The sequence below is a fragment of the Carcharodon carcharias genome, assembly GCF_017639515.1.
Source record: "Carcharodon carcharias isolate sCarCar2 chromosome 40 unlocalized genomic scaffold, sCarCar2.pri SUPER_40_unloc_4, whole genome shotgun sequence".
In the NCBI taxonomy this organism is placed as follows: Eukaryota; Metazoa; Chordata; class Chondrichthyes; order Lamniformes; family Lamnidae; genus Carcharodon; species Carcharodon carcharias.
Window position 1 is genome coordinate 674,270 of NW_024470858.1, and position 20,029 is coordinate 694,298.

The following is a 20,029-nucleotide window of genomic DNA, read 5'->3' on the forward strand; positions in this document are numbered from 1 at the left end:
GCCTGCTAGTCTTTCCACCCCACCCCCACTAGAGCTGTACCTCGAGTGCCCTACCATCCATTCTTAATTAGCACATTCGTTTAGATAATATCACCACCTTCAACACCTCTTTGTTCCTCCGTCTGTGACATCTTCTGATGATCTGCTCCTATCACTGCTTGCTTGTCCCTACAACCACAACACACCCCCCCAACTTCTCTCCACCCCCACCGCCCCCCACCTTAAACCAGCTTATATTTCACCCCTCTTCTAATACTCACTCAGTTCTGCTGAAGGGTTATGAGGACTCGAAACGTCAACTCTTTCCTTCTCCGCTGATGCTGCCAGACCTGCTGAGTTTTTCCAGGTAATTCTGTTTTTGTAAGGCAGAGGGAGTGGAGTATAAAAATAGAGAAAGTCTTGCTAAAACTGTACAAGGCACTAGTTAGACCACACCTAGAATACTGAGAACAGTTCTGGTCTCCTTATCTAAGGAAAGATGTACTGGCATTGGAGACAGTCCAGAGGAGGTTCACTAGGTTGATCCCGGGTATGGAGGGATTTTCTTATGAGGGGAGGTTGAGTAGGTTGGGCCTGTACTCATTGGAGTTTAGAAGAGTGAGAGGCGACCTTATTGAATGATATAAGATACTTAGGGGGGTTGGCAGGGTAGATGCTGAGCGGTTGTTTCCCCTTGTGGGAGAGTCTAGGACCAGAGGGTGTAATCTCAGAGTAAGGGGTCACCCATTTAAGACAGAGATGAAGAGGAATTTCTTCTCTCAGAGGGTAGTGAATCTGTAGAATTCTTTACCACAGAGGGTTTAAAAGGCTGGGTCATTCAGTATATTCAAGGCTGAGATAGACAGGTTTTTAATCAGGAAGGGAATCAAAGGTTATGGGGGAAAGGCAGGAAAGTGGAATTGAGGATTATCAGATCAGCCATGATCTCACTGAATAGAGGAGCAGACTCGATGGGCTGAATGGCCATAGTCTTAAAGCGAGAGAGAGGCAAAGAGAGTGAGAGAAAGCGACAGAGAGAATAACAGGAAGAGAAAGAGAGAGAGACACAGGGAGATTCAAAGAGAGAGAGGGGGTGAGTAGGGGGAGGAGGGAGAGGGGGAGTAGAGAGAGAGAGGGCGGAGGAGGGAGAGGGGGAGTAGAGAGAGAGAGGGCGGAGGAGGGAGAGGGGGAGTAGAGAGAGAGAGGGCGGAGGAGGGAGAGGGGGAGTAGAGAGAGAGAGGGCGGAGGAGGGAGAGGGGGAGTAGAGAGAGAGAGGGCGGAGGAGGGAGAGGGGGAGTAGAGAGAGAGAGGGCGGAGGAGGGAGAGGGGGAGTAGAGAGAGAGAGGGCGGAGGAGGGAGAGGGGGAGTAGAGAGAGAGAGGGCGGAGGAGGAGAGGGGGAGTAGAGAGAGAGAGGGCGGAGGAGGGAGAGGGGGAGTAGAGAGAGAGAGGGCGGAGGAGGGAGAGGGGGAGTAGAGAGAGAGAGGGCGGAGGAGGGAGAGGGGGAGTAGAGAGAGAGAGGGTGGAGGAGGGAGAGGGGGAGTAGAGAGAGAGAGGGCGGAGGAGGGAGAGGGGGAGTAGAGAGAGAGAGGGCGGAGGAGGGAGAGGGGGAGTAGAGAGAGAGAGGGCGGAGGAGGGAGAGGGGGAGTAGAGAGAGAGAGGGCGGAGGAGGGAGAGGGGGAGTAGAGAGAGAGAGGGCGGAGGAGGGAGAGGGGGAGTAGAGAGAGAGAGGGCGGAGGAGGGAGAGGGGGAGTAGAGGGAGAGAGGGCGGAGGAGGGAGAGGGGGAGTAGAGGGAGAGAGGGCGGAGGAGGGAGAGGGGGAGTAGAGAGAGAGAGGGCGGAGGAGGGAGAGGCGGAGTAGAGAGAGAGAGGGCGGAGGAGGGAGAGGGGGAGTAGAGAGAGAGAGGGCGGAGGAGGGAGAGGGGGAGTAGAGAGAGAGAGAGCGGAGGAGGGAGAGGGGGAGTAGAGAGAGAGAGGGCGGAGGAGGGAGAGGGGGAGTAGAGAGAGAGAGGGCGGAGGAGGGAGAGGGGGAGTAGAGAGAGAGAGGGCGGAGGAGGGAGGGAGAGGGGGGAGTAGAGAGAGAGAGGGCGGAGGAGGAGAGGGGGGAGTAGAGGAGAGAGAGGGCGGAGGAGGGAGAGGGGGAGTAGAGGGAGAGAGGGCGGAGGAGGGAGAGGGGGAGTAGAGAGAGAGAGGGCGGAGGAGGGAGAGGGGGAGTAGAGAGAGAGAGGGCGGAGGAGGAGAGGGGGAGTAGAGAGAGAGAGGGCGGAGGAGGGAGAGGGGGAGTAGAGAGAGAGAGGGCGGAGGAGGGAGAGGGGGAGTAGAGAGAGAGAGGGCGGAGGAGGGAGAGGGGGAGTAGAGAGAGAGAGGGCGGAGGAGGGAGAGGGGGAAGTAGAGAGAGAGAGGGCGGAGGAGGGAGAGGGGGAGTAGAGAGAGAGAGGGCGGAGGAGGGAGAGGGGGAGTAGAGAGAGAGAGGGTGGAGGAGGGAGAGGGGGAAGTAGAGAGAGAGAGGGCGGAGGAGGGAGAGGGGGAGTAGAGAGAGAGAGGGCGGAGGAGGGAGAGGGGGAGTAGAGAGAGAGAGGGCGGAGGAGGGAGAGGGGGAGTAGAGAGAGAGAGGGCGGAGGAGGGAGAGGGGGAGTAGAGAGAGAGAGGGCGGAGGAGGGAGAGGGGGAGTAGAGAGAGAGAGGGCGGAGGAGGGAGAGGGGGAGTAGAGAGAGAGAGGGCGGAGGAGGGAGAGGGGGAGTAGAGGGAGAGAGGGCGGAGGAGGGAGAGGGGGAGTAGAGAGAGAGAGGGCGGAGGAGGGAGAGGGGGAGTAGAGAGAGAGAGGGCGGAGGAGGGAGAGGGGGAGTAGAGAGAGAGAGGGCGGAGGAGGGAGAGGGGGAGTAGAGAGGAGAGAGGGCGGAGGAGGGAGAGGGGGAAGTAGAGAGAGAGAGGGCGGAGGAGGGAGAGGGGGAGTAGAGAGAGAGAGGGCGGAGGAGGGAGAGGGGGAGTAGAGAGAGAGAGGGCGGAGGAGGGAGAGGGGGAGTAGAGGGAGAGAGGGCGGAGGAGGGAGAGGGGGAGTAGAGAGAGAGAGGGCGGAGGAGGGAGAGGGGGAAGTAGAGAGAGAGAGGGCGGAGGAGGGAGAGGGGGAGTAGAGAGAGAGAGGGCGGAGGAGGGAGAGGGGGAGTAGAGAGAGAGAGGGCGGAGGAGGGAGAGGGGGAGTAGAGAGAGAGAGGGCGGAGGAGGGAGAGGGGGAGTAGAGAGAGAGAGGGCGGAGGAGGGAGAGGGGGAGTAGAGAGAGAGAGGGCGGAGGAGGGAGAGGGGGAGTAGAGAGAGAGAGGGCGGAGGAGGGAGAGGGGGAGTAGAGAGAGAGAGGGCGGAGGAGGGAGAGGGGGAGTAGAGGGAGAGAGGGCGGAGGAGGGAGAGGGGGAGTAGAGGAGAGAGGGCGGAGGAGGGAGAGGGGGAGTAGAGAGAGAGAGGGCGGAGGAGGGAGAGGGGGAGTAGAGAGAGAGAGGGCGGAGGAGGGAGAGGGGGAGTAGAGAGAGAGAGGGCGGAGGAGGGAGAGGGGGAGTAGAGAGAGAGAGGGCGGAGGAGGGAGAGGGGGAGTAGAGAGAGAGAGGGCGGAGGAGGGAGAGGGGGAGTAGAGAGAGAGAGGGCGGAGGAGGGAGAGGGGGAGTAGAGAGAGAGAGGGCGGAGGAGGGAGAGGGGGAGTAGAGAGAGAGAGGGCGGAGGAGGGAGAGAGGGAGTAGAGAGAGAGAGGGCGGAGGAGGGAGAGGGGGAGTAGAGAGAGAGAGGGCGGAGGAGGGAGAGGGGGAGTAGAGGAGAGAGGGCGGAGGAGGGAGAGGGGGAGTAGAGAGAGAGAGGGCGGAGGAGGGAGAGGGGGAGTAGAGAGAGAGAGGGCGGAGGAGGGAGAGGGGGAGTAGAGGGAGAGAGGGCGGAGGAGGGAGAGGGGGAGTAGAGGGAGAGAGGGCGGAGGAGGGAGAGGGGGAGTAGAGAGAGAGAGGGCGGAGTAGAGAAGGGGAGTAGAGAGAGAGAGGGCGGAGGAGGGAGAGGGGGAGTAGAGAGAGAGAGGGCGGAGGAGGGAGAGGGGGAGTAGAGAGAGAGAGGGCGGAGGAGGGAGAGGGGGAGTAGAGAGAGAGAGGGCGGAGGAGGGAGAGGGGGAGTAGAGAGAGAGAGGGCGGAGGAGGGAGAGGGGGAGTAGAGAGAGAGAGGGCGGAGGAGGGAGAGGGGGAGTAGAGAGAGAGAGGGCGGAGGAGGGAGAGGGGGAGTAGAGAGAGAGAGGGGGAAGGAGGGAGAGGGGAGTAAGAGAGGAGAGAGGGCGGAGGAGGGAGAGGGGAGTAGAGAGAGAGAGGGCGGAGGAGGGAGAGGGGGAGTAGAGAGAGAGAGGGCGGAGGAGGAGAGGGGAGTAGAGAGAGAGAGGGCGAGGAGGGCGCGAGGGGGAGTAGAGGAGAGAGGGCGGAGGAGGGAGAGGGGGGAGTAGAGAGAGAGAGGGCGGAGGAGGGAGAGGGGAGTAGAGGGAGAGAGGGCGGAGGGAGGGAGAGGGGGAGTAGAGAGAGAGAGGGCGGAGGAGGGGAGAGGGGAGTAGAGAGAGAGAGGGCGGAGGACGGGAGAGGGGGAGTAGAGAGAGAGAGGCGGAGGAGGGAGAGGGGGATGTAGAGAGAGAAGAGGGCGGAGGAGGGAGAGGGGAAGTAGAGAGAGAGAGGGCGGAGGAGGGAGAGGGGGAAGTAGAGAGAGAGAGGGCGGAGGAGGGAGAGGGGGAGTAGACGCGAGAGAGGGCGGAGAGAGGGCGAGGGGGAGTAAGAGAGAGAGGGCGAGAGGCAGGAGGAGAGGTGGAGTAGAGAGAGAGAGGGCGGAGGAGGGAGAGGGGGACGTAGAGAGAGAGCCGAGGGCGAGGAAGGGAGAGGGGTAGTAGAGAGAGAGAGGGGCGGCGGAGGGAGAGGGGGAGTAGAGAGTAGAGGAGAGAGGGCGGAGGAGGGAGAGGGGGAGTAGAGAGAGAGAGGGCGGAGGAGGGAGAGGGGGAGTAGAGAGAGAGAGGGCGGAGGAGGGAGAGGGGGAGTAGAGAGAGAGAGGGCGGAGGAGGGAGAGGGGGAGTAGAGAGAGAGAGGGCGGAGGAGGGAGAGGGGGAAGTAGAGAGGAGAGAGGGCGGAGGAGGGAGAGGGGGAGTAGAGAGAGAGAGGGCGGAGGAGGGAGAGGGGGAGTAGAGGAGAGAGAGGGCGGAGGAGGGAGAGGGGAGTAGAGAGAGAGAGGGCGGAGGAGGGAGAGGGGGAGTAGAGAGAGAGAGGGCGGAGGAGGGAGAGGGGGAGTAGAGAGAGAGAGGGCGGAGGAGGGAGAGAGGGGAGTAGAGAGAGAGAGGGCGGAGGAGGGAGAGGGGGGAGTAGAGAGAGAGGGGCGGAGGAGGGAGAGGGGGAGTAGAGAGAGAGAGGGCGGAGGAGGGAGAGGGGAGTAGAGGGAGAGAGGGCGGAGGAGGGAGAGGGGGAGTAGAGAGAGAGAGGGCGGAGGAGGGAGAGGGGGAGTAGAGGGAGAGAGGGCGGAGGAGGGAGAGGGGAGTAGAGAGAGAGAGGGCGGAGGAGGGAGAGGGGGAGTACGAGAGAGAGAGAGGCGGAGGAGGGAGAGGGGGAGTAGAGAGGAGAGAGGGCGGAGGAGGGAGAGGGGGAGAGGGAGAGAGGGCGAGGGGAGGGAGAGAGGGAGTAGAGAGAGAGAGGGCGGAGGAGGGAGAGGGGGAAGTAGAGGAGAGAGGGCGGAGGAGGGAGAGGGGGAGTAGAGAGAGAGAGGGCGGAGGAGGGAGAGGGGAGTAGAGAGAGAGAGGGCGGAGGAGGGAGAGGGGGAGTAGAGAGAGAGAGGGCGGAGGAGGAGAGGGGAGTAGAGAGAGAGAGGGCGGAGGAGGAGAGAGGGGAGTAGAGAGAGAGAGGGCGGAGGAGGGAGAGGGGGAAGTAGAGAGAGAGAGGGCGGAGGAGGGAGAGGGGGAGTAGAGAGAGAGAGGGCGGAGGAGGGAGAGGGGGAGTAGAGAGAGAGAGGGCGGAGTAGAGAAGGGGAGTAGAGAGAGAGAGGGCGGAGGAGGGAGAGGGGGAGTAGAGAGAGAGAGGGCGGAGGAGGGAGAGGGGGAGTAGAGAGAGAGAGGGCGGAGGAGGGAGAGGGGGAGTAGAGAGAGAGAGGGCGGAGGAGGGAGAGGGGGAGTAGAGAGAGAGAGGGCGGAGGAGGGAGAGGGGGAGTAGAGAGAGAGAGGGCGGAGGAGGGAGAGGGGGGAGTAGAGAGAGAGAGGGCGGAGGAGGGAGAGGGGGAGTAGAGAGAGAGAGGGCGGAGTAGGAGAAGGGGGAGTAGAGAGAGAGAGGGCGGAGGAGGGAGAGGGGGAGTAGAGAGAGAGAGGGCGGAGGAGGGAGAGGGGAGTAGAGAGAGAGAGGGCGGAGGAGGGAGAGGGGGAGTAGAGAGAGAGAGGGCGGAGGAGGGAGAGAGGGAAGTAGAGAGAGAGAGGGCGGAGGAGGGAGAGGGGGAGTAGAGAGAGAGAGGGCGGAGTAGAGAAGGGGGAGTAGAGAGAGAGAGGGCGGAGGAGGGAGAGGGGGAGTAGAGAGAGAGAGGGCGGAGGAGGGAGGGGGGGAGTAGAGAGGAGAGGGCGGAGGAGGGAGAGGGGGAGTAGAGAGAGAGAGGGCGGAGGAGGGAGAGGGGGAGTAGAGAGTGAGAGGGCGGAGGGGAGAGGGGGAGTAGAGAGAGAGAGGGCGGAGGAGGAGAGGAGGGGGGAGTAGAGAGAGAGAGGGCGGAGTAGAAGAAGGGGAGTAGAGAGAGAGAGGGCGGAGGAGGGAGAGGGGGAGTAGAGAGAGAGAGGGCGGAGGAGGGAGAGGGGGAGTAGAGAGAGAGAGGGCGGAGGAGGGAGAGGGGGAGTAGAGAGAGAGAGGGCGGAGGAGGGAGAGGGGGAGTAGAGAGAGAGAGGGCGGAGTAGAGAAGGGAGTAGAGGAGAGAGAGGGCGGAGGAGGGAGAGGGGGAGTAGAGAGAGAGAGGGCGGAGGAGGGAGAGGGGGAGTAGAGAGAGAGAGGGCGGAGGAGGGAGAGGGGGAGTAGAGAGAGAGAGGGCGGAGGAGGGAGAGGGGGAGTAGAGAGAGAGAGGGCGGAGGAGGGAGAGGGGGAGTAGAGAGAGAGAGGGCGGAGGAGGGAGAGGGGGAGTAGAGAGAGAGAGGGCGGAGGAGGGAGAGGGGGAGTAGAGAGAGAGAGGGCGGAGGAGGGAGAGGGGGAGTAGAGGAGAGAGAGGGCGGAGGAGGGAGAGGGGGGAGTAGAGAGAGAGAGGGCGGAGGAGGGAGAGGGGGAGTAGAGAGAGAGAGGGCGGAGGAGGGAGAGGGGGAGTAGAGGAGAGAGAGGGCGGAGGGGGAGAGGGGGAGTAGAGAGAGAGAGAGGGCGGAGGAGGGAGAGAGGGAGTAGAGAGAGAGAGGGCGGAGGAGGGAGAGGGGGAGTAGAGAGAGAGAGGGCGGAGTAGAGAAGGGGAGTAGAGAGAGAGAGGGCGGAGGAGGGAGAGGGGGAGTAGAGAGAGAGAGGGCGGAGGAGGGAGAGGGGGAGTAGAGAGAGAGAGGGCGGAGGAGGGAGAGGGGGAGTAGAGAGAGAGAGGGCGGAGGAGGGAGAGGGGAGTAGAGAGAGAGAGGGCGGAGTAGAGAAGGGGAGTAGAGAGAGAGGAGGCGGAGGAGGGAGAGGGGGAGTAGAGAGAGAGAGGGCGGAGGAGGGAGAGGGGGAGTAGAGAGAGAGAGGGCGGAGGAGGGAGAGGGGGAGTAGAGAGAGAGAGGGCGGAGGAGGGAGAGGGGGAGTAGAGAGAGAGAGGGCGGAGGAGGGAGAGGGGGAGTAGAGAGAGAGAGGGCGGAGGAGGGAGAGGGGGAGTAGAGAGAGAGAGGGCGGAGGAGGGAGAGGGGGAGTAGAGAGAGAGAGGGCGGAGTAGAGAAGGGGAGTAGAGAGAGAGAGGGCGGAGGAGGGAGAGGGGGAGTAGAGAGAGAGAGGGCGGAGGAGGGAGAGGGGGAGTAGAGAGAGAGAGGGCGGAGGAGGGAGAGGGGGAGTAGAGAGAGAGAGGGCGGAGGAGGGAGAGGGGAGTAGAGAGAGAGAGGGCGGAGGAGGGAGAGGGGGAGTAGAGAGAGAGAGGGCGGAGTAGAGAAGGGGAGTAGAGAGAGAGAGGGCGGAGGAGGGAGAGGGGAGTAGAGAGAGAGAGGGCGGAGGAGGGAGAGGGGGAGTAGAAGAGAGAGAGGGCGGAGGAGGGAGAGGGGGAAGTAGAGAGAGAGAGGGCGGAGGAGGGAGAGGGGGAGTAGAGAGAGAGAGGGCGGAGGAGGGAGAGGGGAGTAGAGAGAGAGAGGGCGGAGGAGGGAGAGGGGAGTAGAGAGAGAGAGGGCGGAGTAGAGAAGGGGAGTAGAGAGAGAGAGGGCGGAGGAGGGAGAGGGGGAGTAGAGAGAGAGAGGGCGGAGGAGGGAGAGGGGGAGTAGAGAGAGAGAGGGCGGAGGAGGGAGAGGGGGAGTAGAGAGAGAGAGGGCGGAGGAGGGAGAGGGGGAGTAGAGAGAGAGAGGGCGGAGTAGAGAAGGGGAGTAGAGAGAGAGAGGGCGGAGGAGGGAGAGGGGGAGTAGAGAGAGAGAGGGCGGAGGAGGGAGAGGGGGAGTAGAGAGAGAGAGGGCGGAGGAGGGAGAGGGGGAGTAGAGAGAGAGAGGGCGGAGGAGGGAGAGGGGGAGTAGAGAGAGAGAGGGCGGAGGAGGGAGAGGGGGAGTAGAGAGAGAGAGAGGGCGGAGGAGGGAGAGGGGGAGTAGAGAGAGAGAGGGCGGAGGAGGGAGAGGGGAGTAGAGAGAGAGAGGCGGAGTAGAGAAGGGGAGTAGAGAGAGAGAGGGCGGAGGAGGGAGAGGGGGAAGTAGAGAGAGAGAGGGCGGAGGAGGGAGAGGGGGAGTAGAGAGAGAGAGGGCGGAGGAGGGAGAGGGGGAGTAGAGAGAGAGAGGGCGGAGGAGGGAGAGGGGGAGTAGAGGAGAGAGGGCGGAGGAGGGAGAGGGGGAGTAGAGGAGAGAGGGCGGAGGAGGGAGAGGGGGAGTAGAGAGAGAGAGGGCGGAGGAGGGAGAGGGGGAGTAGAGAGAGAGAGGGCGGAGGAGGGAGAGGGGGAGTAGAGAGAGAGAGGGCGGAGGAGGGAGAGGGGGAAGTAGAGAGAGAGAGGGCGGAGGAGGGAGAGGGGGAGTAGAGAGAGAGAGGGCGGAGGAGGGAGAGGGGAGTAGAGAGAGAGAGGGCGGAGGAGGGAGAGGGGGAGTAGAGAGAGAGAGGGCGGAGGAGGGAGAGAGGGAAGTAGAGAGAGAGAGGGCGGAGGAGGGAGAGGGGGAGTAGAGAGAGAGAGGGCGGAGTAGAGAAGGGGAGTAGAGAGAGAGAGGGCGGAGGAGGGAGAGGGGGAGTAGAGAGAGAGAGGGCGGAGGAGGGAGAGGGGGAGTAGAGAGAGAGAGGGCGGAGGAGGGAGAGGGGGAGTAGAGAGAGAGAGGGCGGAGTAGAGAAGGGGAGTAGAGAGAGAGAGGGCGGAGGAGGGAGAGGGGGAGTAGAGAGAGAGAGGGCGGAGGAGGGAGAGGGGGAGTAGAGAGAGAGAGGGCGGAGGAGGGAGAGGGGGAGTAGAGAGAGAGAGGGCGGAGGAGGGAGAGGGGGAGTAGAGGGAGAGAGGGCGGAGGAGGGAGAGGGGGAGTAGAGAGAGAGAGGGCGGAGGAGGGAGAGGGGGAGTAGAGGGAGAGAGGGCGGAGTAGAGAAGGGGAGTGCGAATTAGGGAGGGGCTGAGTTGGGAGTGGGAGGGGAGAGAGTGGGGGAATAATGAGGGAGCGAGGGAGGGAACGAGGCAGGAGAAAGGGGACGGGGTGAGGGAGGAGAAAGGGGATGGGGTGAGTGAGGGAGGGAGGGGAGGGGAGGGGTGGGAGGGGGGAGGTGAGTGAGGGACAGGAGGGAGGGTGGGGAGTGAGGAGGGTGGGGAGTGAGGAGGGTGGGGAGTGAGGAGGGTGGGGAGTGAGGAGGGTGGGGAGTGAGGAGGGAGGGGAGTGAGGAGGGTGGGGAGTGAGGAGGGTGGGGAGTGAGGAGGGTGGGGAGTGAGGAGGGTGGGGAGTGAGGAGGGTGGGGAGTGAGGAGGGTGGGGAGTGAGGAGGGTGGGGAGTGAGGAGGGAGGGGAGTGAGGAGGGTGGGGAGTGAGGAGGGAGGGGAGTGAGGAGGGTGGGGAGTGAGGAGGGTGGGGAGTGAGGAGGGTGGGGAGTGAGGAGGGTGGGGAGTGAGGAGGGTGGGGAGTGAGGAGGGTGGGGAGTGAGGAGGGTGGGGAGTGAGGGAGGGAGGGGAGTGAGGAGGGTGGGGAGTGAGGAGGGTGGGGAGTGAGGAGGGAGGGGAGTGAGGAGGGTGGGGAGTGAGGAGGGTGGGGAGTGAGGAGGGTGGGGAGTGAGGAGGGTGGGGAGTGAGGAGGAGGGGAGTGAGGAGGGTGGGGAGTGAGGAGGGTGGGGAGTGAGGAGGGTGGTGAGTGAGGAGGGTAGGGAGTGAGGAGGGTGGGGAGTGAGGAGGGTGGGGAGTGAGGAGGGTGGGGAGTGAGGAGGGTGGGGAGTGAGGAGGGAGGGGAGTGAGGACGGTGGGGAGTGAGGAGGGAGGGGAGTGAGGAGGGTGGGGAGTGAGGAGGGAGGGGAGTGAGGAGGGTGGGGAGTGAGGGAGGGAGGGGAGTGAGGAGGGTGGGGAGTGAGGAGGGTGGGGAGTGAGGAGGGTGGGGAGTGAGGAGGGTGGGGAGTGAGGAGGGTGGGGAGTGAGGAGGGAGGGGAGTGAGGAGGGTGGGGAGTGAGGAGGGTGGGGAGTGAGGAGGGTGGGGAGTGAGGAGGGTGGGGAGTGAGGAGGGTGGGGAGTGAGGAGGGTGGGGAGTGAGGAGGGTAGGGAGTGAGGAGGGTGGGGAGTGAGGAGGGTGGGGAGTGAGGAGGGTGGGGAGTGAGGAGGGAGGGGAGTGAGGAGGGTGGGGAGTGAGGAGGGTGGGGAGTGAGGAGGGTAGGGAGTGAGGAGGGTGGGGAGTGAGGAGGGTGGGGAGTGAGGAGGGTGGGGAGTGAGGAGGGTGGGGAGTGAGGGAGGGAGGACTCGCATGTTGAGCTGTCACTAACACCGTTGCTGGTTTGGTTCCCACAGCCAAAGGGGAGGTGATCCATTCAGGTCCCCCTGTCCTGACCTCCATCAGCTCCCTCAACGCCCCCACTCTCCTGAAGGTCAACACTCGGTACGGAGGAGACATCAAACCACCACAGGCCATTGTAAAACCTCACATCCTGACCCACGTCATCGAGGGCTTTGTCATCCAGGAGGGAGCTGAACCTTTCCCAGTGAGTATCATCATCAAACACTCCCAGGACAGGTACAGCACGGGGTTAGATACAGAGTAAATCTCTCTCTACACTGTCCCCATCAAATACTCCCAGGACAGGTACAGCACGGGGTTAGATACAGAGTAAAGCTCCCTCTACAATGTCCCCATCAAACACTCCCAGGACAGGGACAGCACGGGGTTAGATACAGAGTAAATCTCACTCTACACTGTCCCCATCAAACACTCCCAGGACAGGTACAGCACAGGGTTAGATACAGAGTAAAGCTTCCTCTACACCGTCCCCATCAAACACTCCCAGGACAGGTACAGCACGGGGTTAGATACAGAGTAAATCTCACTCTACACTGTCCCCATCAAACACTCCCAGGACACGTACAGCATAGGGTTAGATACAGAGTAAATCTCCCTTTACACCGTCCCCATTAAACACTCCCAAGACAGGTACAGCACGGGGTTAGATACAGAGTAAAGCTCCCTCTACACCGTCCCCATCAAACACTCCCAGGACAGGTACAGCACGGGGTTAGATACAGAGTAAATCACCCTCTACACCGTCCCCATCAAACACTCCCAGGACAGGTACAGCACGGGGTTAGATACAGAGTAAATCTCCCTCTACACCGTCCCCATCAAACACTCCCAGGACAGGTACAGCACGGTGTTAGATACAGAGTAAATCTCCCTCTACACTGTCCCCATCAAACACACCCAGGACAGGTACAGCACGGGGTTAGATACAGAGTAAATCTCCCTCTACACTGTCCCCATCAAACACACCCAGGACAGGTACAGCACGGGGTTAGATACAGAGTAAATCTCCCTGTACACTGTCCCCATCAAACACTCCCAGGACAGGTACAGCACGGGGTTAGATACAGAGTAAAGCTCCCTCTACACTGTCCCCATCAAACACTCCCAGGACAGGTACAGCACGGGGTTAGATACAGAGTAAATCTCCCTCTACACCGTCCCCATCAAACACTCCCAGGACAGGTACAGCACGGGGTTAGATACAGAGTAAATCTCCCTCTACACCGTCCCCATCAAACACTCCCAGGACAGGTACAGCACGGGGTTAGATACAGAGTAAATCTCCCTCTACACCGTCCCCATCAAACACTCCCAGGACAGGTACAGCACGGGGTTAGATACAGAGTAAATCTCCCTCTACACTGTCCCCATCAAACACTCCCAGGACAGGTACAGCACGGGGTTAGATACAGAGTAAATCTCCCTCTACCCCGTCCCCATCAAACACTCCCAGGACAGGTACAGCATAGGGTTAGATACAGAGTAAATCTCCCTCAACACTGTCCCCATCAAACATTCCCAGGACAGGTACAGCATAGGGTTAGATACAGAGTAAATCTCCCTCAACACTGTCCCCATCAAACATTCCCAGGACAGGTACAGCACGGGGTTAGATACAGAGTAAAGCTCCCTCTACACTGTCCCCATCAAACACTCCCAGGACAGATACAGCACGGGGTTAGATACAGAGTAAATCTCCCTCTACACTGTCCCCATCAAACACTCCCAGGACAGGTACCGCACGGAGTTAGATACAGAGTAAATCTCCCTTTACACCGTCCCCATTAAACACTCCCAGGACATGTACAGCACGAGGTTAGATACAGAGTAAAGCTCCCTCTACACCGTCCCCATCAAACACTCCAAGGACAGGTACAGCACGGGGTTAGATACAGAGTAAATCTCCCTTTACACCGTCCCCATTAAACACTCCCAAGACAGGTACAGCACGGGGTTAGATACAGAGTAAATCTCCCTCTGCACCGTCCCCATCAAACACTCCCAGGACAGGTACAGCACGGGGTTAGATACAGAGTAAATCTCCCTCTACACTGTCCCCATCAAACACTCCCAGGAGAGGTACAGCACGGGGTTAGATACAGAGTAAATCTCCCTCTACACCGTCCCCATCAAACACTCCCGGGACAGGTACAGCATAGGGTTAGATACAGAGTAAATCTCCCTTTACACCGTCCCCATTAAACACTCCCAAGACAGGTACAGCACGGGGTTAGATACAGAGTAAAGCTCCCTCTACACTGTCCCCATCAAACACTCCCAGGACAGGTACAGCACGGGGTTAGATACAGAGTAAATCTCCCTCTACACCGTCCCCATCAAACACTCAGAGGACAGGTACAGCACGGGGTTAGATACAGAGTAAATCTCCCTCTACACCGTCCCCATCAAACCCTCAGAGGACAGGTACAGCACGGGTTTAGATACAGAGTAAATCTCCCTCTACACTGTCCCCATCAAACACTCCCAGGACAGGTACAGCACGGGGTTAGATACAGAGTAAATCTCCCTCTACACTGTCCCCATCAAACACTCCCAGGACAGGTACAGCACGGGGTTAGATACAGAGTAAATCTCCCTCTACACTGTCCCCATCAAACACTCCCAGGACAGGTACAGCACGGGGTTAGGTACAGGGTAAAGCTCCCTCCCTCTGCCTGTGTAAGTTGTCATGTTGAGTGATCTCTGGGTTTCTCTCTATCTCTCTCCAGGTGGATTCCCTCTTGGCCGCTGCAGACAATAAACAGAAGCAGCAGGAACCTCCTGTCCTCCAGCCCGAGACCCTTCACCTGGAGAAGGAGCCTCTTCAGCAAGAAGGTGCCCGTCTTCCTCATAAACCCTCCCTCTCGCCTGTCCGTCCACATCACCCTCTGACCTCTCACCCTGCGGGGAGGCGGGATTAACCCCAGCCGCGGACACCGGGGGGGGGTGGGGGGTGGTGGTGGGGGGCAATCACCCTCTGACCCTGTGGGCGACCTCTCCGCCTGCCAACATGTGGGCAGTGGGGGGTGGGGTGGGGGCTTTGGGTGGGCTGGCGGAGACGGGGTCGGTGACGGAAGGTGTGTCAGACGTCGTGTTTGATGTTACATTTCCCTGCGCTTGCTGCAGTTCAGAGTGTCTTTTGTATTCTTTCAGGGTCAGGGGTTAAAGGTCACCATTGTCTCAGGGTGGGCGGTTAAAGATTTCCCCTTGTCTCAGGGTCACGGTTAAAGGTTACCCCTTGTCTCAGGGTCAGGGGTTAAACGTACCCCCTTGTTTCGGGTCAGGGTTTAAAGATTTCCCCTTGTCTCGGGGTCAGGGGTTATACGTTCCCCCTTGTCTCAGGGTCACGGGTTAAAGGTTCCCCCTTGTCTCAGGGTCACGGTTAAAGGTTACCCCTTGTCTCAGGGTCGGGGGTTAAAGGTTACCCTTTGCCTCAGGGTCGGGGGTTAAAGGTTCACCCTTGCCTCAGGGTCGGGGGTTAAAGGTTCACCCTTGCCTCAGGGTCAGGGGTTAAAGGTTCACCCTTGTCTCAGGGTCAGGGGTTAAAGGTTCACCCTTGTCTCAGGGTCAGGGGTTAAAGGTTCACCCTTGTCTCAGGGTCGGGGGTTAAAGGTTCACCCTTGCCTCAGGTTGGGGTTTAAAGGTTCCCCCTTGCCTCAGGGTCGGGGATTAAAGGCCTCCCCTTGTTTCAGGGTCGGGGCTTAAAGGTTTCCATGTGTTTCAGGGTCAGAGGTTAAAGGTTTCTGCTTGTTTCAGGGTCGGGGGTTAAAGGTTCCCCCTTGTCTCAGGGTTAAAGGTTCCCCGTGCCTCAGGGAAGGGGGTTAAAGGCTTGCCCGTGCTTCAGGGTCAGGGGTTAAAGGCTTCCCCTTATCTCAGGGTCAGGGGTTAAAGGCTTCCCCTTATCTCAGGGTCAGGGGTTAAAGGCTTCCCCTTGTCTCATGGTCGGGGGTTAATGGCTTTCCCTTGCCTCAGCGTTGTGGGTTAATGGTTTCCCTGTGTTTCAGGGTCAGAGGTTAAAGGTTTCCACTTGTTTCAGGGTCAGAGGTCACACCGGAGTTACTGAAATGTGAATTCTGTGGGCGGCTCGAACAGGCCGAGAAGTTCAAGAGGTCAAAGCGATTCTGCTCAATGGCCTGTGCGAAGAGGTAAGGTCAAAGGGCACCTGCTACACCTGAGGGTGACTCCCCAGCCCCTCCCCCACGGGGTCACCCCCAGCCCCTCCCCCACGGGGTCACCCCCAGCCCATCCCCCAGGGGGTGACCCCCAGCCCCGCCCCCATGAGGTGACCCCACAGCCCCTCCCCCAGGGGGTGACCCCGCAGCCCCTCCCCCCGGGGGTGACCCCGCAGCCCCTCCCCCCGGGGGTGACCCCGCAGCCCCTCCCCCACGAGGTGACCACCCCAGCCCCTCCCCCAGGGGGTGACCCCCCCAGCCCCTCCCCCACGGGTGTGACCCCAGCCCCCACCCCCAGGTGGTGACCCCGAGCCCCTCCCCCAGAGGGTGACCCCCCCTCAGCCCCTCCCACTGCCCCACCAAAGGTGAACTCCAGGCTCTGAGGGCGCTGTCCGGATCCCATGTGGTCCCAGCTGGATCTCCGCGAGGCACTGACCCCCATCCCCCTGACCCCCATCCCCGCGAGGCACTGACCCCCATCCCACTGACACCCATCCCCGCGAGACACTGACCCTCATCCCCCTGACCCCCATCCCCGTGACCCCCATCCCCGCGAGACACTGACCCCCATCCCCGCGAGACACTGACCCCCATCCCCCTGACCCCCATCCCCGTGAGGCACTGACCCCCATTCCCCTGACCCCCATCCCACTGACCCCCATCCCCGCGGGGCACTGACCCCCATCCCACTGACACCCATCCCCGCGAGACACTGACCCCCATCCCCGTGAGACACCGACCCCCATCCCACTGACCCCTATCCCCCTGACCCCCATCCCTGCGAGGCACTGACCCCCATCCCACTGACCCCCATCCCACTGACCCCCATCCCCGCGGGGCACTGACCCCCATCCCCGCGGGGCACTGACCCCCATCCCCGTGAGACACTGACCCCCATCCCCGCGGGACACTGACCCCCATCCCCGGGAGACACTGACCCCCATCCCACTGACCCCCATCCCCCTGACCCCCAACCCTGCGATACACTGAGCCCCATCCCATTGACCCCCATCCCCCTGACCCCCATCCCCCTGACCCCCATCCCCCTGACCCCCATCCCTCTGACCCCTAACCCCGCAAGACACTGACCCCCATCCCCGCGAGGCACTGACCCCCATCCCACTGACCCCTAACCCCGCAAGACACTGACCCCCATCCCCGCGAGGCACTGACCCCCATCCCCGCGAGGCACAGACCCCCATCCCCGCGAGACACTGACCCTCATCCCCTCGAGACACTGACCCCCCATCCCACTGACCCCCATCCCCCTGACCACCATTCCCCTGACCCCCATCCCCCTGACCCCCATCCCCCTGACCCCCATCCCCCTGACCCCCATCCCCCTGACCCCCTGACCCCCAACCCCCTGACCCCCAACCCCCTGACCCCCAACCCCCTGACCCCATCCCACTGACCCCCATCCCACTGACCCCCATCCCACTGACCCCCATCCCACTGACCCCCATCCCACTGACCCCTAACCCCGCAAGACACTGACCCCCAACCCCACGATACACTGACCCCCATCCCACTGACCCCTAACCCTGCAAGACACTGACCCCCATCCCCCTGACCCCCATCCCCGCGAGGCACTGACCCCCATCGCACTGACCCCCATCCCCCTGACCCCCATCCCCGCGAGGCACTGACCCCCATCCCACTGACCCCCTGACTCCCATCCCCCTGACCCCCAACCCCCTGACCTCCATCCCCGTGAGGCACTGACCCCCATCCCACTGACCCCCATCCCACTGACCACCATCCCCACGATACACTGAGCGCCATCCCACTGACCCCCATCCCCGCGAGGCACTGACCCCCATCCAAATGACCCCCATCCCACTGACCCCTAACCCCGCAAGATACTGACCCCCATCCCACTGACCCCCTGACCCCCATCCCCCGACCCCCATCCCCGCGAGGCACTGACCCTCATCCCACTGACCCCCATCCCCGCGAGACACTGACCCCCATCCCACTGACCCCCTGACCCCAACCCCCTAATCCCCATCCCCGCGAGGCACTGACTCCCATCCCCCGACCCCCATCTCACTGACCCCTAACCCCACGAGACACTGACCCCCATCCCACTGACCCCCATCCCCGCGAGGCACTGACCCCCGTCCCACTGACCCCCGTCCCACTGACCCCCATCCCTGCGGGCCACTGACCCCCATCCCCGCGGGGCACTGACCCCCATCCCACTGACCACCATCCCACTGACCCCCATCCCACTGACCCCCATCCCACTGACCTCCATCCCACTGACCTCCATCCCACTGACCCCCATCCCCGCGGGGCACTGACCCCCGTCCCACTGACCCCCATCCCCGCGGGGCACTGACCCCCATCCCACTGACCACCATCCCACTGACCTCCATCCCACTGACCCCCATCCCCGCGGGGCACTGACCCCCATCCCCGCGGGGCACTGACCCCCATCCCCGCGGGGCACTGACCCCCATCCCCGCGGGGCACTGACCCCCATCCCTGCGGGGCACTGACCACCATCCCACTGACCCCCATCCCACTGACCTCCATCCCACTGACCCCCATCCCCGCGGGGCACTGACCCCCATCCCCGCGGGGCACTGACCCCCATCCCCGCGGGGCGCTGACCGGATCCGGCGAACCACTGACCGGATCCCGCGGGGCACTGACCGGATCCCGCGGGGCACTGACTGGATCCCGCGGGGCACTGACCGGATCCCGTGTGGCACTGACCGGATCCCGCGGGGCACTGACCGGATCCTGTGTGGCACTGACCGGATCCCGCGGGGCACTGACCGGATCCCGCGGGGCACTGACCGGATCCCGCGGGGCACTGACCGGATCCCGCGGGGCACTGAGCGGATCCTGTGTGGCACTGACCGGATCCCACGGGGCACTGACCGGATCCTGCGGGGCACTGACCGGATCCCGTGTTCTGCAGGTACAACGTGAGCTGTCGGAAAGGTGTGCGGAGGTTCACCATGGACAAACTGAGCCAGCTCCACAAGGACACAGATCCCCGGATCGGACGCAGGACAACCCGCAAGGGAAGTGGAGACAGTGTCCGGGTCAACATTCCCAAAAAACAGCTCAAGGTAACGGAGGGAGTGACCCAGATTGCAGCTCAGCTCAATGTGTGCACCCTACCCTGTATCTGTCTCCCCCTCCCTCTGCCTCCCCCTCCCTCCGTCTCCCCCTCCCTCCCTCGGAGGGAGCGACCCAGAGTGTAGCTCAGCTCAGTGTGTGCACCCTACCCTGTATCTGTCTCCCCCTCCCTGTCTCCCTCCATATCCCCCTCCCTCCGTCTCCCCCTCCCTCCCTCCCTCGGCGGGAGCGACCCAGAGTGTAGCTCAGCTCAGTGTGTGCACCCTACCCTGTATCTGTCTCCCCCTCCCTCTGTCTCTCTCCGTCTCCCCCTCCCTCTGTCTCCCCCTCCCTCCATCTCCCTCTGTCTCCCCCTCCCTCCATCTCCCCACAGCCTCCCTCGGAGGGAGCGACCCAGACTGCAGCTTAGCTCAGCGTGTGCACCATACCCTGTGTCTGCCTCCCCCTCCCTCCGTCTCCCTCCGTCTCCCCCTCCCTCCGTCTCCCCCTCCCCCTGCCTCCCCCTCCCTCCGTCTCTCTGTCTCCTCACCCCCTCCCCTCCTTCCTCTATCCATCTCCAGCCTCCAACTCGGTCTATCTCCTCCCTCAATTTCTCTCCTTTTGTTCCTCCTCTCTGCCACCCTCTCCTGCCTCACTCCATCTCTTCCATTTCCTTCACACTTTTGGTTCATCTCTAAACCTTGAACTCTTTGACCTTGTCTCTATAATACCGTTTACCCCTCTCTTTGACCTTGTCTCTATAATACCGTTTACCCCCACTCTCTGCCTGTCTCTACAACAACGTTTTTCCCCGCTCTCTGCCTGTCTCTATAATACCGTTTACCCCCGCTCTCTGCCTGTCTCCCTAATACCGTTTACCCCCGCTCTCTGCCTGTCTCTATAATACCGTTTATCCCCGCTCTCTGCCTGTCTCTATAATACCGTTTACACCCACTCTCTGCCTGTCTCTATAATACCGTTTACCCCTCTCTTTGACCTTGTCTCTATAATACCGTTTACCCCCCCTCTCTGCCTGTCTCTACAACAACGTTTTTCCCCGCTCTCTGCCTGTCTCTATAATACCGTTTACCCCCGCTCTCTGCCTGTCTCCCTAATACCGTTTACCCCCGCTCTCTGCCTGTCTCTATAATACCGTTTATCCCCGCTCTCTGCCTGTCTCTATAATACCGTTTACACCCACTCTCTGCCTGTCTCTATAATACCGTTTACTCCCGCTCTCTGCCTATCTCTATAATACTGTTTACCCCTGCTCTCTGCCTGTCTCTACAATACCGTTTTTCCCCGCTCTCTGCCTGTCTATAATACCGTTTACCCCCGCTCTCTGCCTGTCGCCCTAATACCGTTTACCCCCGCTCTCTGCCTGTCTCCATAATACCGTTTACCCCTGCTCCCTGCCTGTCTCCATAATACAGTTTACCCCCGCTCTTTGCCTGTCTCCATAATACCATTTAACCCCGCTCTCTGCCTGTCTCTTTCATACCGTTTACACCCACTCTCTGCGTCTCTATAATACCGTTTACACCCACTCTCTGCCTGTCTCTATAATACCGTTTACACACACTCTCTGCCTGTCTCTATAATACTGTTTACCCCCACTCTCTGCCTGTCTCTATAATACCGTTTATCCCTGCTCTCTGCCTGTCTCTATAATACCGTTTACACCCACTCTCTGCCTGTCTCTATAATACCATTTACCCCC

The 20,029-nt window shown here is 61.5% G+C and overlaps 1 protein-coding gene across 1 annotated transcript in view; it reads left to right on the plus strand.

Annotated features, from left to right (window-relative positions):
• The window catches only part of LOC121275037 (polyhomeotic-like protein 1), a gene marked incomplete at its 3' end in the record, with an annotated part of 273,630 nt that overhangs the window by 193,169 nt on the left and 60,432 nt on the right, over positions 1–20,029 (plus strand). Inside the window, exons 8-11 of the mRNA XM_041182427.1 lie at positions 11,020–11,246; positions 13,792–13,897; positions 15,099–15,207; positions 18,167–18,320. Coding sequence (XP_041038361.1) covers positions 11,020–11,246; positions 13,792–13,897; positions 15,099–15,207; positions 18,167–18,320 — 596 coding nt within the window. The remainder of the gene's footprint in view (positions 1–11,019; positions 11,247–13,791; positions 13,898–15,098; positions 15,208–18,166; positions 18,321–20,029) is intronic.